Source organism: Drosophila biarmipes, chromosome 3R (assembly GCF_025231255.1).
Source record: "Drosophila biarmipes strain raj3 chromosome 3R, RU_DBia_V1.1, whole genome shotgun sequence".
Classification (NCBI taxonomy): domain Eukaryota; kingdom Metazoa; phylum Arthropoda; class Insecta; order Diptera; family Drosophilidae; genus Drosophila; species Drosophila biarmipes.
Window position 1 is genome coordinate 13,637,878 of NC_066616.1, and position 17,643 is coordinate 13,655,520.

Here is a 17,643-nt window from a genome sequence, read left to right on the forward strand (position 1 = left end):
TTATGTCTTTTGTTGCCCCTGGATTTGCTGCTTCCTTTGCCGGCGCTGCTCTGCCCCGGCTACACGTCCTCCTCTCGAGTGGTATTTAACATTATCTGCTTGAGTACATGTTGCGGTATTTGCAGCAGACAACAGTCGGGCACTCCCATTTCACCCAGCGCGTCCTGTTCCTTTTGGCCCGATCCTGTTTTTTTCTTTATACATATATATTTTCCTTTTTTGTTGTACTCGCCCGTCTGCGTTTCCGTCTGTCGCCATCTTTTTTGCCTGAACTGAAGCCGCTTATCTCTGGTTATGTTTTCTTACATTTTTGCCCATTGTTTGCTTTTGATTTGATTGTTGGCAGTGCTCTGTGCTAACTTTTAACGAAATGTCTACAAAGGATACGGCATATATGTCTGCCTGTCCCGCTGCCTCGCAGTCTCTCTGTCAGATTCACGAACACAGCCACTGGCTGCCTTGGCATTTCCCGACATCATTTTCCGTCTGACTAAATGCACTCTCTCCCGTTCTACCGTCTGCATTCTGCGGAACAAACTGCCAGCGGCATTCCTTGGCTACGGATTTATCCCTTGTCTCGGCAGCAGCATTAAAAGCTAATTAATTATGTCTTCAGCTAGCCAGTTAGTCAGGACGAGCGACGACATCATCGCCGTGATTTATAAACCACCAGCAAGGAGTCGCTGTACAGCAACAGTTTGCTGATTGAAACTGCCCGTCAAAAGTCTTGGATTTCAATAAAAATATTATTTACAAATTGTTATATACGCCACTTGACACCTAGGCAACAAAATTTGTTTCCCCTGCATTTTCTTTTTTTTTGAGGCACCATAAATCTTCTTCGGTTTCAGTTGGCAAACAGATTGCTGGGATTTGAGATATATCAAAGAGGAGTGGCAATAGAATTTTTTAGCTCGGAGATATCGCATGACAGCTGCGAAGAGGCAGGGTCGAAAAAATCTGGAAAATCAGGAAGGAAAAGCAGAGACAGATAGATGGATAGTCTAAAGACTTAAGGGCTTTGCTGGCAAAGTAACAGCCGAAAGGGTGACTGAGAACTCAAGTCCCAAAGTCAAGCTATATATCGCATAGCTAAGTCCCAATTAGTTGGGGGTTGCACTTGCCCGAAGGACCACACAAATGCTTATCATATTTTTAAGGCCAGCGAAAATGCCAACTATTTGCCTTTACCTTCGCCCAGAATACCTGATAAAAAACTTTCTGCGGAAAATGACTCACGGCTAAGGAGGGTTTTGAGCTGAAAAATGTCAATGTTGTGTGTCATTCGGGGGATTCAGAAGGGAAAAACGAGAAAATGTTCTACATTTTGTTGCATGTTCTGTGCTTTCATTACTGGCGCTGTGATTTTACTTCAACTTTTATTACTTTATTTGCAGTCGCATAACAAAGGCATAAAAGAAGCAACAGCGCACGGTGAGGAAAATGGCAATTTCATGTCAATTGTCAATAAGCTGCAAATGAAATGAAAATATTGTATATAGAAAACATTTCTGTGTTGAATTCTTTGGCGAATGTTGGGTTTTTACGATTCCACGCCGAACAAAGACAAGAGTGGAGCGAAACGAAACGTGAAATATGCTGGAATTTATGCACATTTTATGTTTCGCCAATTAAGGCACGCAACACGCATACGACATGCGGTACGTCGTTTCAGCGGGGAAAAGGTGTTTTGCCCGGCAAAGCCATGTCAAGTGTGTGAGCAAATATCAGCCATAAATTGCTCAAGATCCCAAATAAAACTGATGAAATGCTGAGATTGCCTTATGACCATTGTGGTTGTTTGCTTAGTTTTAAATAAAAATCACAACCTGCCACACTTGAAGCTCAAGACAAACACTCTTCACTTAAAGCGAGAAAGAGAAAGGGTTTCGGCAAAAAGCAGAGACAACACTTGAAGCAAAGCCAAGAGCCCAGACAGTCGCAGAGCGAGACGGCCTCACTCGGGGGGAAAGAGACGGGCGGATAGTGCCTGTTCTTCGCCAGTGTTTCATGCGCCATTTGGCAGACAACAAGAATGAAAATGGCTTGGGAGTGGGAATAATGGGGGCTTCCAGCATCAGCTGCACTTGAAGCAACGTCGCACATGTTTCAGTCTCGCCGTATCCTCCCGGTAAATCCTCCCCCTGTATCCCATTTCCCCCTGGCCCCCTGCGCTACGTGCCGCTCCGTCCTCCTGGCTTCCGTTGCACTAATGAAGTCTCAAAGGCGCGATTAAAAATGTAACTTGTGCGCAGGATAAAAAAGCACTACATAGAAGTGTTGCCTTGAAGTTGAAGTTTTTAATACTCTGCCGAGTAATAGCTCCCTTAACACCAGGAAATGTACGTAGTTGCGTTGTTGAAAATAAAGTTTGGTTGAGTTCTATCGAAGGTAAGTATCTGAGCAAAGTTCCAATACAGTGTTCCCAAAATGATCTTAAAAAAGGTATTATTTTTTAAGATTAAAATGAGTGTTCCGTATTTCCTACTATTCGAAACCCTTTAATGGTTTCATTTCATTTCCCTATAACAAATATTCTTAATGACTCCATCCGCTTCCCTCAACCTAAGTAACCTCTTTAAGGGCAACGCTTAAACTACGTTTAAGATTCCGAGACTCAAAGTCACATGCAAAACGCAGATAAAAAAACAAACATGCCGATGGCCCCAAAAGGGGCGGTGGTGGCGTTGATGCGCTGGCGTTGATGCGCTGCCAAAGTGCTGCTTCAACACTTTCAGCAAACTTGGACGGGACGGTGGAAATGGAGATGGAGCTGGAAAAACCGATTCCAGCTGGCCAAGCCACACCAAGCCAACTTCAAATGAAGTAAAGACAAAAAGCTGTAGCACATTTATCACAAAGTCGCAGCCAAAACAGAGAGGGGGTGACTGACTTGGGTCTGATTGGAAGTTTGTTTTGCTGTTTGGGTGCTTAGTGGTCTAAAGACGAAGGACGAAGGGTTTAGCTGCGATACCCACACCTAGATGCCTTCCCCATCGAGGACATTCGCCTGTTCTTGTTTCCTATAGATACGCAGCATGACATTGAAATATTTATTGCACGCTTGTGAGTTGGCCAGCTGAAAATTGGAGAGCTGCAAACGGAGGTGGGAGGGTTGGAAAAACTAGGGGTTGTGTCAATGTCAATGGCGCACCGCCCAGGGGGTGGCTACTGTTCTCCAGACTCGCCCTCTATCTCCTCCGGCACTTAACACCTCAGCGAGAGGGTGGTAAAGCTGAAATGCAATTAAAAACGTATTTTTTTTCGCTATTCATTTTGAGCTGCGCCAGCGGATCCTGACATTTGCGTGATAAATGAAGCAACAATCAGCCGATGAGATAAGTTATCTTATCTAGTTCAGGGCTGTCCTGTGACACTGTTCAAAAATGTTTTTACAATAGATAAACAAAATATTGGCCTCAAAATTGAACTTTACCAGCAACTAAATTGTAATGTATTTATTTTCTAGCATCTAAAAAAATAATAAATAATTTAATAAATTTATTTATTTAATTCCTAAAAATTATTTTCAAAAGTATTTTATTTCCCGTGCATTTACATTTCCTTTGGGGTTTTCCCAGCTTTTGCCTGCCCGAGCTCAGCTGTAAAATTACACTGGTTGTTAACATTTCCCCCCGCTTTTCATTTGCGAAACGTTAAATGCATTGACTGTGAAATTCGCAATCCTTTCACCCAAACACACACATTAAAATATGTACACATACATTCGCAAGTATATTTCACGCGCCAACGCAAATTTGAAAGCGAAATTCCGCTCGCACGGCCTTTCTCTCTTCTGGCACCCCCTTTCTCCGCCTGCTTTCACCCCCTCGCCTCTTGGGCTACCCTTTCCATTTCTTTTTTGTCTATTTTTCGGCATTTAAATGTTTTACGGTGTCGTTTCTCTCGCTTTCTGTTCGTTCATTTCATTTGCTGGCTCCTGGTTCCCGTTTTCCCATTTTCCCACTTTCCGTCTCCAGTTTTCCACCCCCCAATCCAGCCACCTCTTAAATTACACCCCCGGCTCCGCGGAAGTCCCCACCCCTGCGGCTGTCTGTTGTTTGCGCCTCTTCAGCGGGTTTTAATTGCGTTTGTATTACAACACACAGGCGAAACAACAGCCAGGCAATGGCAATGCCAAATGGCGATGGCGATGGCAATGGAAATTTAAAGCATTTCCCAGCGACCCTCCCCCGCCCATCAACTACTACGCCCCCGACTTCTAGCAAAAAGTTTATTATATTTCAGTTGAGCCTGATTTTTCTGCTGTTGCGCTTTTCGGCCGCCCCTCGCCGCCTCTTGCCGCCTTTTGCTAAATTAACTTAATTGTTTTTGCATGGAATTAATTTCGTTGCATAAATTTTCACCTTCCCGGCAACACCTCCTTCAGCTGTCAGCTTAAAGTGTGAAATGCGGCACCATTCGCATAATTTACCAGCCAAGTGAAAAATTTCCAGTCAGCCACTTGAAGGCCAAACAATTAATTATACACCCGGCTGCTGTGTAAATATTTAAATGTCTCAAATTAATGAAAAATACATTTCTCAAATAGCAAAAATATTATCTTGGGACCCATTCCTCCTGTGTCGCATTTAATGAGTTCATTTATATGCCGCATTTACACTTAAGCTCCTCCGGAGAAAAGCTGAAAGAGATTGGCAGTTGCATTTCATGGTCATCCGGGTTCCAACTATTTTTAATGCCTTATAAGTAGGTCTGAGTTTTTTTGTCTTTCCCCTCATTTTGTTAAGCATTTTTGTCTTAAGCTCGGCTAATTTGCATAGATTTGGCGGGCAATCAAAATGAAAACCGAGAATAAATGAATGAATAATGGCTGGGGGAAAAAAGATAATACTAAAGTTGCTCAACGAGTTGCAAGTGAGGGTTAAGCTTTCGTTTTTCCTATTCTCTTTCAGGAACATTTTTCCTTACATTTTAAATTGTCTGTTTTCATCTTCTCCCATGGGCGGCCGCCCTTCCCCTTTCTCCCAAAATCCCCCAGAGACTTTGCACACATAATTTTCACTTAGCAGCTAAAAACCGATTTCCATACTCATTTGTTTCGATTTGCCAGAGTCTCCGGGCATCAGCGAAAGCTCAACCAACAATCAGCATAATTTCAGTTTATTTATAAGGAACGAACCAAAAAAAAAAACTGAGGAAGAACCTTTTCTCAAATGCTTTTCAATTTATTTTTTTACTTCCAGCCAAATACCGCTGCTGATGACACAAAGCCAAGCCCACGAGCAATATAAATGTCCTTTATATGCATAAAATACATGTGAGGGGGAGTCTCAAAAAGCAACCTGAGCATTTAGAGAAGTTAACCAGGATTTAAAAGGTTTTTGCTGTCAAACACACACAATAAGGATACAAGTACAAGGATGTGTGTGCTGCAATGCAGCTGACAATAAAAAAATTGTCCATAAATAAGACGCGCAAATTGTCAGCATCCCGAGCACAGGCGATTAAGATCCTTCAGAGAAGTATATTTCATAACATGAGAATGTACGTTAAGGGTACTTTTTTACGCCCTTTACTAAATTTTCATTTTGTAAATGAAATTTTGTTGGTAGCGCCATCAACTTTGTCTTCTAGTTTATCTTCATTTTTTGTAGAACACTTTTTTTTCGCTTCCGTTTAATTTTGTTTATGTCAACACATGTCCTTGGCAGCTGGCAAACGACTGAAACGCGTGCAAGGCAAGCAGTTTAATTTCATTTCAATCATGCTAAAAGCAAAACATAATAATTTCTCAAGCTGTCTAAAATAATAAGGGGAGGATGGTTCCCATGGATGTTTTCGAAAAGCGAGAAATAATACAGCCACTTGAGTTATCCTTTGGATTTTCGCAGAACCGATTCATAAATCACTGGATTTTGTTGTCCGAAATCTAGGAAACTTGCTTTTGTTGGTTACCTTTTTGGATACAATAGTTAAAAAGAGAAGGAGCTTGCTTTGGGCATATGTCAATTGGAAGTATTTTTAAAGTTTCAAAGCATTGAAAATGTTCTCCAAAAACTTATTTAAGGTGTAAAAATGAACCTAAATTTCTTTTCAACATAAAATTGACAAGCCATCTGATGTTAATTATTTATTTTAAGGTATGAAATAGAAAGGGTATTACCTTTTCGTATATTCGCTTTCTAATAAATCTCCCCTTTTTTGGGCCCAGTTTTTTGGGTTTGACCTAGCCAACCATTATATATGGTGTATTCCGTAAAGATATGCAACATTTGGGCCATTGATGGAAAAAGGTTTGTATTGTGGCCCCTTGCTGCTCACGGCTCCTGTTGAATTATTAATGAAGCGTCCAAATTGTGTTGGCCAGCATATGGCTTTGTTTGCCAAAACAAAATAAAAATTTGAATTGGGGTTTTTAAAGCCTTGGGTGTACAATGTACACTGTACACAAATAAATATGTTAGTCTCCGACCTTGAGGAATTTTCCGCAAACCCAATTCCGGCATCGCCTTTAAATATGTGTATTTAATTTGTTGCGTTGTAGCAGGGCAAACAAGGCCTTAATTAAATTAACACAACAGACCACATACTCCTGCAGTGCACACGCACACATGCTCACCACTCCTGCACACACACGCAGTGTGGGCGTGTTTGTGGGCAGCAAAGTAAGCAATTTCGGCGAGTGTTGTGTTTTTTCCCCGATTTCCATCCATCTCGCTGCCGACTGATTTTTACATATAATTGCATGTCGCTGTGTGTGCAACATATTTTGGCTGACGCTGCTGCTCTTAAAATATCAGCTATTTCGTTTGAAATTCCCTTTGCTATTTGCTGCGGTTCTTGAAATTTTTGCGGCTTTTGTGGCTGTTAACTCCGCCGTTGTTAACGTGGCTCGAAGAATGCGCGTTTTTACTGATGCAAAGAAAATGAGAGTGTCCAAAGTTTCCTTTTTCAAAAATATTGAATTATATCAAATGTTAAAAAGTATGCAACAATATAATTTTCGTTGTCACAATGTGTCCAAAAGCATGCAACAATATATTTTTAATTTTTTTTTATTTGATTATTTAGATAAAACTATTTGGTTTTTGTGGTTGTTGTTTCAAAAACAACAAGTGTCTTTTATTGCCTACTTTTAGCCACTTTATTAAGTGATTTCAAAAGCCCAGTGATTACTGTTGTATTGTTTAAATATCAAATTATGATGCAAGTTTTATTTAAAAGCGATTCTTTCAGTGGTCGTTTCCTTAGGAAATCCTTTTATTTAAGCTGCTCCCGTTTCTTTAATTGTTAATGCTGCTGTTGAGTTTAATAGTGTTGCCACTACTCTCGTTACTTTAGCTGTTGCTTCTGCTGCTGTTGCTGGTCGTAGATTACGTTATTGCTGTTCTGCTGAACCGACTGCTCATGTTGATCCTGTTGTTGCTCCTGCTGTGCATTAAAAAGCCACTTTGCGGCTTCCTGTGGTCACCCCGCCCACTTTTGGCATGCTCTCGGCGCTCCTCCTCTTCGACGACCGTGCAAATTTGTGGGCGTCGAACTTTAAATCGCCTCTGGACGGAGTTCGGTTCGGGGCTTTTAAAGGCGCTATATCGGTTTTTTATTTGCATTTTTGTTTGCTGTTTTTTAATACCAACCTAGCGGCCAACCGACCGACCTTCCACATAACGACGACGACAAGTGCATGGGCATAAAAAGGTAAGAACGGGCCATCGGGTTTATGCCTCTTATCTAATCCTTTGCAGCACAACTTGGCGGCGCTGCTACCTTTTCGAGGAGGAGTGAGTCCTTTTGGCCAGTTCGGCTTTTGGCTTTTATGAGGCGTCGTAAAAACTTTTGTGGCTGTGCGCGCTCGTTTTGGGCTCTAAACAACAAACATGCCAACACAACGAGAACTAAGACCAACGTGCGCCTAGAAATATGCTATACAAATTTAATGCCCCAAGGAGGTAGTGCCCACGAGAGCCAGAAGTAAAGTTTATATTGTCGACGTTTTTATTGATATCGTAAAATTTGCAAAGTCCAACACGGAACTTGGTCCCTTTTCCAACTCCCCTCCCGCCCCCTCCCCTTGATTTTCATGGCCCTGCCTCACAATTTGCTTAGTAAATTTATGAGACAATTACTGAGCATTTTTGATTTAATGACAATTATTGTCATAATTTTCATCAAAATTGCCTTCTATTCCTCCTGTTTCCTACTGTTTTGGCCTATACTTTTATTTTCGGTTCTTTTATTTTGTGCCACTTTCGTGTCTCATATAATAGAAGGCAAAAGTACGAGGAGAGCAGGGAAAAACTTTATATTTATGCGTTTTCGTGGCTCATGAATTTTGGAGCACGCTCGAGGAGAGAGTCAGTCAAGTCGAGTCAACTGGGGGCTTTCTTCTGGCCATAAACTGTCTGGCATGTCTGCCAGCTCGGCCTTTTTCTCCCAAGTGAAGGACCTCGTTTTGCATACCATTACGCCGACCTCGGCACTCACGAACTGCGACTCATTTCAATTAAACAGTCACGCAATTTCCTGATGGAATTGTCTGCTTCGCAGCCATAAATCAACGATTTCCACGATTTCGGGTCAATTTTGTGGATTTATGACTGGGGTATGGGGCAGGTAATAGAGCTTAATCGGAAGTTAGAGACGGGCGTTAAATTCTTTCGCAGATCGATTGGCTTGATGGCGCCTGGTACTCCCAGGCCGCTAAAACACTAATTTTATGGGCAATATTGGCCTAGAAATTGATCCATTATCAAATTGATACCAAACGTTATGTTTACCCGTTCCCATTGCAGGAAAGGAAACCCTTTTATCAGGAAATACCTTTGTATTTAAAGGCTTTTACTTCGAAGCCTTTGAAAAGTGTTTCAAATTCCACATTCTCCTTTATGTATTTAAAAATGCTTTTAAAAGGCAACCACCCAGAACGTGAAAATAAAACCTTAACCCCAGTTCAAGTTGTATGTCCTGCATTTCGCCCTTTTCCTAGATATTTTTCACCCTTTACAGGTTGCGGTTTTCCCGTCTGGCATCAATAAACCAAACGCATCTCGATTTTTCTCCCCCCAAAGCGAATGAATCTTTTAAAAATGCAAACAAATTTCAGTGACAGGTGTTCCATGGGGCTGCGTTGGGCAACCACTCAATTTGTCACATTTGAAATACGATGACAAACAAAAGCAAACAGCATCATTGCGAAATCCAATTGCATTTTTATTTGCAGAAATGCACTCGCCACTTCAGCGCGGTGAATGTATTGCATTCACAGGGGAAGAAATAAAAAATAAGCAGATTTTTAAAAGCCTATGTCGACACCCCTACATATTTTCGTTCGAAGAAAACAAGAAAATCAACTTAGAAATTATGACTCCTTGGTGATGCTGCTGGGCGAAAGGAAAATTAAACTCGGCACACACACATGTATTTATAGCGAATGAGAGAAACAAAAGCACAAAATCATAAAAAACATAAAATAAATGTAATAAAAAAGCAAAAGAGGGGCGGGCGAAAATAAAGCCAACAATGCAATTTTCGGGGGCGTATGTGTAACAGGCCACAAAGGTCATAAAACCATATCAACGCCATTAAATGTACAACGCGTGGCAGGAACAGCAGGGGGTGAATAAGTCCTCCATAATATGTCTATATGTATTTGGGGGTACACAAAAGAAAAGCGGATACTTAATTCGGTAATACTGTTTTCGATTTTTGTCCGGCTCTCAAGCAAAAAATCGTAAATCCTTGTAAACCAACTCATAAAATAAAATATTTTAAAACACATTTTTCCGAATTTTAAGATTGGTAAGGTCTAAGTACAAACACAATTTTATTGTGCCAATCCTGATTGTTCCTTGCATTTCTTATTCCAGTGCATAAACACCTACACATGCGAGCCTTTTGTGGGGTGGTAAGCTGAAACTGAAAATCATAAAAAAGTGCGCAACGGCGAAAAAACAAGAGCCAACAAACTTTTCCGGCAAGATGAGAAGCTGCCGAGAGTGCGATGAAAAGGGGGATTCAGTTGGGAATAGAGATGGGGAAAATATATATTCAGGGGAGGAGGGTGTGAGATCTGCAGAACGATATACCTTTATGCCAAAGACCCGTACACTTGTTGGGCACTCCGGCTGTTTAGACAATGTAAACGACGGAACACTAAAAAAACCGAGCAGCACACACAATCCCGGGAATAAATACCGAGCGGGGAGAAAACAAAAAACTAAACAAACTGAAAGTGAGGCGAAAGGACGAAATTCCGGCTGTGGCTGGCACTCAAGTGTGAGGACAAACAAATTTTTTACGTGTGTGCTCCCGGGTATCTCCATGTGGGCTTGGGTTTGGGTGTGGATTTGGGTGTCTGCGGCCATGTCAGCAAAATGTGGGCGCGTCAATGAAATTAAGGTCGAAAACAGAAAACAAAACACACAACACGACCGTTTGAGAAGGATACAGAACAATCAGCTAAAGAGTCACGGACGGGGTGTGGGCACTGTTGGCCAGGACTCGAGGGCAAAGTGTAATTGGTATAAATAAATTATGACGCCAAATTCATCCCGATTGAATTAAAAATGAAACGGGGCGAAGAAAGAATGCAATTTTAAAATAGAAATTGGGTTTCACTATTTAAACTGAGAATATAAATTGAATTTAAGCTGGGACAGCCATACAGTAGCAGAACTATCACAGGACAGGGGATAAGCACATGTACTATTGAAGAGGTGCCCAAAAGTATGCAGTGAAATTTAATACATCAGCATACAATTTATTGTAGCATACTTTTTGGCACCTTTATGTGGTATTTTCATAAGCTAAAGCCTATAATAGCCACGGCAAACCACTAGTATCCCAAATACTGTTAAACTTTAAGGCCACTACCCCATTTCCTCACATAAAAGAGGGCAATTTGCAGTCTTTAACTGTGTGGGCGTAGCCAAGCGAATCGTAATGAGCCCTACGTTACCGTTACGTAACGGTAATGCCCAACCGTAACGATAACGATAGCAGCAATTAGTTTTTAATGTACTTACGCGAGGCATTTGCAACTTAATTAACTTTTGCCCGACTGCCAAAAAAGAAGAACTTAAAAAACCCAGAAACGAATGCACCGAGAACAAAGCAACAACATTAATGACCCAACAAAATGGTTGACCAACGCACACACAACACACTATAGTACCATAGTTGTCTAGCTTTCTATGAAGAATTAGCCGGGCTATTGCTGGCCACTTTATCATTTTAATAAGCGCATTAAAAATGCAATTTCAATGCGCTAGTTTCACATAAACAAAACGACGGGAAAAAGGAGGGAAAATGGCTGGGAAAACGTTCGCCATATGCTCAACACACACACACACATGGTCGTATATGAGCTTGTTTAACATTTAAGAGGAAGGAGGCAAAAAGAAGAAGAAGGGGGCATAAGTCCCCGGCAAACGCCATAATTTATGCTTTATGTCGGCACAAATTTTAAATGGCCACCAAAGTTCCAGCGGGCTTAAAGCGCATTAAGCCCCAACAAAAACAAAAGACAGAGACAGCGGGTGGCGGTGAATGCGGAGGGTTTTCGGGGGAACAAAAGTGAGGCAATTTCATTTTGCACTTAATAAAAATTTAATGGAGCCCACATCCCACACAGGAACACATAGGAGCGTATATGACCTGTAAATCAGGCGAAATTGTTGCCTTAAGTGAGCTTTAAACAATGGGAAACAAGATATGGCAGCTGAAAGTCTTAAAGATCCCTCAAAGTGTCCAACTCCAACTTAACACTTCATCAAAGAGCATCAATAAACAGAGGGGGAACATTTTTACGACAAAGTTTTCCTAGCGGAAGCATAAAAATCAAACCATAAATTCTTAAAATATGCCAGCATTAACTTTAACAGGGGAAAATAATAATAACACAATTTTTTTCATGGCCTGTTCAATAATATATATTCCAAAAAGGCAACAAGCCCTGTTTACACTTATACATTGATTTATGGTTTTTCAAATTCTTGAAAAAAACTTTGTTTATTACCTTTGAAACCATAAAAAACAAATGCAAAAGGCGTGAAATATGTCAAACTAATAACTTTTCCTGAATTTCCAAGCCTCACAAATTAATGAGACAACCGGAAAGTTGGTTGTGTTGATCAAGTTTGTTTGCCCACATTGTTAAACGTTTATTAAAGCGTCTGAGGACAGATTACAGGTGGCTTCTTGCTTCAACCTCCTGAAGGAGAGAAGGAAGACTCCTTCTCCGCAGTTCAAGTCTCAAAGGGGGCAGAACAGCAGGAAAAGTCAACAAATTGACACATTAAAACAAATGAGGCCAGTGGCAGCCAGACGACGACTAGCAGCTGTCGAAACGACATGGCCAACTAATGGAGCTTGTTATAGTTCCAGGTCCCAAAAACAAAAGCACCAACGAGCACCACGACCTCCGCACAAAAAGTGGTGTAGCATACTTTTTCGGGCAGCCTCAAGTTAGTGCCAAGAAATTAACGCCTTGACGCGACGCGACAAATGTATTTTCGCCCACATTTTTCCCACTTCTTCCTTTTGTACTTTTTGTGTACCATTTTTTATCCAAACTTTTCTCGGCCACCACCTGGCAGTCGAGTCGTTTTGGGCCGTTGCCTTCGAAACTTTGTCGCCGCACGCATAAATCAAGTTAATCATTTTGGTGGGGAAAACTTGCCGGCAGCGCAAATTGGACATTTATATTTCCAAGCCTCCGAAAATAACTGCTACTCCCGCGTGCCTGATTTATGATCTTTAACCTTGCACTTGACACAGCGGGCTTAGCCCGATGACGAGTGTATTTATCAGAAAAGAATAGGTATTATAAAAACCTGGTGTCGAAGGCCAAACAATTCTCATTGATCAATCAGCTTACCTGCAAGGAAGAGAGAGAGACATGCGTTTCATTAGAATTTTGGCTTTCACAATCTTGGTTTCATAAGTTCAAATTTGCAATTCAAATCCATTGGCAATCAGGAGCAGCAGCAATAACAATAACCAAATTAAGTTTCAGCTAAACAAAAATGGCAAATGGATAATTTCTCTAGAGATTGAATAAGTTTCGAGTAGATAAACTTGTCCTGCCCACATAACAATTTCTGGCCGGCAGCCCAAGGCATCGATGAAATGCAAGTTCCACCTACATAGCAAGAAGTTGCACAGTGCGGTTCAGATCTCTATGGTTTTTTGTTTATAGGAAAACTATGGTAATACTTAAATATTTTGATTACTACTTGACAGCATTTTTTTTTACAATTTAGCTGTTATCAGAGCGCCAAAGTTACTCTAATAATTGTATATCCTTCCTAACTTTGACTTGAATCGAATCTACAAGTATCCTTACGTTTTTGACACGCACTGTCAGGCCGGGGAAATCAATAAGTCCGGACCAAGAGCAATCAGAGCATACTGAGAACTGAAAACCGAGCGGAGGAAGTTGGCCATGTATATTCAATGGAAACTATTGAAAACAAGTTGAGCAAACTTTTACCCAGAGTCAAGTATAGATGGGTTCCCATCGAGGAGCCAGGGAGCCAGGTGAGACAGTTATAAAATCCAAATTGAAATGTGAAAGAGTTGCTTGACTTTGCTTATGCACTTTTCCAAATGCAACCGGGCACTGCGGGATGAGGAGGTCCCTGATTGGATGTGTGAATATAGGGAGATTGACAGGCGGAGGAGGGGCGCCACAAGTGCGTGACACGCGACGGCATCCCGGACAGAAATGGTAGCCAACTGTGCGACAGGCGGACAGACGGAGCGACACGGGAACAGGCCAAAGCCCAGGTAATCCTTTGGGGACAACATCCAGAGCCAGACGCAGAACCAAGCCCCAACCCAAACCGAAACCCACATCCAAACGGGCAAGGGGTACTGCAAAATTTAACAAAAATTTCATTGTGAGCCAGTCAGTTGATCAAATCTAATGGAAAGGGCTAGCAAAGCGAGCAATCAGTTTTGGTCAAGTGGGTAGGCAAGCACTGGGAGATAAAATGGGTAAACATATTATTACAAATATGTTCTATTATAGGTTTTTACAGGAAAATCATCACATTTATAATCTTTTGAAGTGTTTTGAATAAAAAAATTATATTCCTTTAATCCCTCTAAACATTAAACGTTAATTTCTCCCTCTGCACATTTTGGTTTTGAAAAATCGTAAGCTTGCGTGCCAGTGCGTTTGCTCTGGCCTCCAGCCAGGGGGAGATGTACTCAAAGGATCACCGAAGGATGGGCTCTTTGGGGCTGAGGTTACTGCAGACAGATGTCCTGGCTGGTCAGGATCCTGTGGTCAGCTAGGTGTGTCCGTTTCTGTTTTCGTTGGTTTCGAACGAGTGTGTGTGCTCTTCGGATCCCCATTTGGTTAGTTTGGGGATTTTGTTTGTCTCGCCTGTTTGCAATTTGCATTTTCCCTGAATCGAGAAACCCCTTCCGTTGCCCCAGGGCCATGCTTCATTATTTTTGCAAACTTTTTACTTAAATTCCCAGAATATGTACATATTTTCGGGTGTGTGTGTTTACCAAACACTCGACCATTTATGGTTAGCCAAAGCAATTTTCCATGCCTTGTTCGCTCGTTTATTGATAAATTAGTTTTGGACATTTGCTGACAGTTTTCTTGTGTTCCACTTCCATATGAAAATGCAATTATTGTTAATAAATGCCCTTTGTGCGTTGAAAAAGGGAGACAATTCAATTAAAATTGAGACAGCCAAAAGCGAACGACAATAACCTGTCAATTGCCAAAGAATGGGCCCGTCTTCAGGTGGGCTGGGCACTGGGGAGAAGGGGGAATCCCCGAGGTGGCATCAGCCTAATGGCTGAGATTGTATGACAAACTGTCACGACCAGGCGGCAGCAGCAGCAGCAACAGCAGCCATAAGCAAATCCGCTTAGCTCGGCTTTTCCTCAAGTTTTCCCCCGCCTCGAACTAATTTTCCAGGAAAATTTCTTGGCAAGCAGTAACTACTTAGGTTGCCTGCGTGTTGCAGCACTTTTCCGAGCGATAGAAAAGCAATTCACTTTGAAATTTGCACCTGTAAACATTGTCAAACAATCAGCGGGGGCGGTGCGGGGCCAAAGGGGGCGTGGCAGGGCTGGTAAGGACAATGGCATAACACAGCACTTGAGTGCAGGGGCAAAGCCACCTGAGGTCGTTGTTGTTCTTGTTGCCACTGCCGTGTCTTTGCAAATCGCCTTAGCTGGTAATTGTGTATATGAACACGGCAAAAGAAAAAGACCTCAAAAGCAGCCATCGAACGAAGGGCACAAGCAGAGAAGACAGGGCGGGATACACTGAAAAAATAAGCTAGGGCTTTGCTGTGAAAAATGATTTCACTAACAACAATTAACACGTTCTCAGTGTAATGTTGCTCCTGTCGCTTTGTTCAATATCGGTTCAAAACAAATTCAGTTTTTTATTTTTAAGTAACTTTAAATTGGAGTGAATTCTGTTTTAGGCAATACCATTGTTCTGGTTAAATTTATTTAAATTCTTATTGAGAAGATATATGTTTGTCTCCAAAGCATTTAACTTAAAGATAAGTTTCTGTAAAAGAAACACACTAAAACCTTAACTTTGTGAAATCAGCCCTAGATCCTTAACATGACATTGAGAAATCGGTCCTTTTTTGTAAAAGGCGTCTTAAAATTATACTCAGAAACAGTATTGTCAAATAATAATCATTAAAAACAGCCTAATTTCTCTGAGTGCAATCAAAGATAGGATGAAACAGGACAGCGTACCAGCAGTTCTTAGAGCTCGTTAGGCAACGCCTTCCATTTTTGCACAATGTGCTGACTTGGCTGCGTCCAGAGGGCTACATCTTCCCATTTTCCCATCGGTTGGCCAACTTTTTATGCCCCATCGTGAGACGTGAGATTGACCAGCTGCAGCGCCGGCCCGGGCCAAGCAAATGCAATCATAAAATGTGTCATTATATTAAACTCAACTCTCAAGGCTCGCCCACTCCGCTGCAGTTGCTTATTTTATGCTTATTGAAAAGCCTGCAAGTATGCAAGCTTTTCCCTTTGCCATTTTCCCATTTCCCCACTGCGGTGCCCACATGAGTCCCGCGTTCTTAAAGGGCAAGGAGCACTGGCTGCTGGCCAAGAAAGTTCTGCGGAAAGCCGTTTAAAGTAGCATGATGTGTTAAATTGTAAACCAAAAGTTGTTAAGTTTTAGCTCCGCCAAACTTTTGTAGTTTGGTTCATGTGAGAAAGCGAACTTTAAGAATATAACTTTTCGAAAACAATATTGAATTACTTTTTCAAATGCATTGCCTAATTATCGTAAAAAGTTAGTTATGGTTTCCTAACATTTTATAAATTTAAGCCAAACTTTCCAGTTATTGGCTCCCTTAAGGTTCTAGCTTTTTTCAATTTTCCTCTAATGGCTGGCAATTTTCAGCGGAAATCGTTGGGGCAGCATTATCATCATCGAACCTTCAACCAATTGAGCGGCAACAATCAGCTCTCGGGATCCAGAACCTCATCATCGTCGTCATGGGCAGCTTTTAGCATATTCACTTTCCATTTTCCACTCCTCAGCCCCGCTTTTCACAATGTTTTCGCTTTTGTTCCCGTTTCGATTGCGATTTCGCTTTGTTTCGCTTTTGTAATTGATTTTCAACATTCATTAGATATTTTTTTTACGTTTAGCTGCTGCTGACCTTCTCGCTTTTGAAAGAAGGAATATTTTTGTTCTTTTTTGTTTCTACCTCAGCAGCTTGTTGCCTTTTGTTTCGCCTTTCAAATGGCTTTTTCCCGGGTTAAATGTTGCAGAATTTCACTTTAAATGTTTGTATTTGGCCGGGGGGTCCTCCCTCTGCTCCTTCGCCACTCGCAATTGTTTGAATTTTTACTTTCGCATGTGCGACTTGATTTCCGTTGCAAATGGCAGCTTCAAGAGTGGGCGGCCGCACCGCTTGGCAGAGGGGGCGTGGCATTATAAGTGATACTGAAAGCTGCTGCGCTGCTTTTTATGTGTGCCATTGTATTGCGGATTGGCGATGGCGCAGCTTTCGCCTTTGTTAAATGGTGCGTATGATTTATATTTTATTTTGTATTTCTGTTTTTATTTTTTCATCGCATTCCGCACTGCTTTTATGCTTTTCGGGTACTCTTTCAAGACAACCTCAAGGGGGAGGGAGAAAAAATGTAAATGAGTCACAATAAAATGCACATTTAGGCACACTCGATCAAAAGCAAAGTAAAGGGGGAAAGAAATCCCGTAGACGATGGCAAAAATTGTCCACATAAATTATGTCAAAATCGGTCCAGATAATGCACATGAAAAATGTGGGAAGTGCTCCGAGAAAAGAAAACAAAGCCGAAGCCCTTGCATGTTTGGGCCAAATAAACAGAATGAGTTTCGACCAAATCTCGCCAAGAAGAGCCCAACAAAACAGAGTAATAAACCCGAAAGGAATTCCATAAAAACAACAAAACGAGGAGCGACGAACAAATTGTTTTGCAGGCATTTGGCATGCCAAAAGGACGAGCCGGGATAACAGGCCAGAAATGTCTAGCATTGCAGAACTAATAAAAAAGTGGGGACGGGGGAAAAAAATTGAAAAAGAAAGCAAAACTCAAATACATTTGAAGCAATTTCACTTGCGAGCGAACGCAATAAAAATCAAGAATATTTGCAATGAATTTCCACCCGTTAGGAAAACC

General features: G+C 41.5%; 1 protein-coding gene across 6 annotated transcripts in view; it reads right to left on the bottom strand.

Moving 5' to 3' along the window:
- Positions 1-17,643, bottom strand: part of LOC108031378 (sterile alpha motif domain-containing protein 5) — a 158,367-nt gene that overhangs the window by 43,446 nt on the left and 97,278 nt on the right. The window contains exon 5 of one of the 6 annotated variants that reach the window (XM_044091133.1): positions 12,818-12,841. The exons of the other annotated variants lie outside the window; for them this stretch is intronic. Coding sequence (XP_043947068.1) covers positions 12,833-12,841 — 9 coding nt within the window. The 3' untranslated portion in view covers positions 12,818-12,832. Of the gene's footprint in view, positions 1-12,817; positions 12,842-17,643 lie in introns of those variants that run through there. 6 annotated transcript variants of the gene reach the window in all.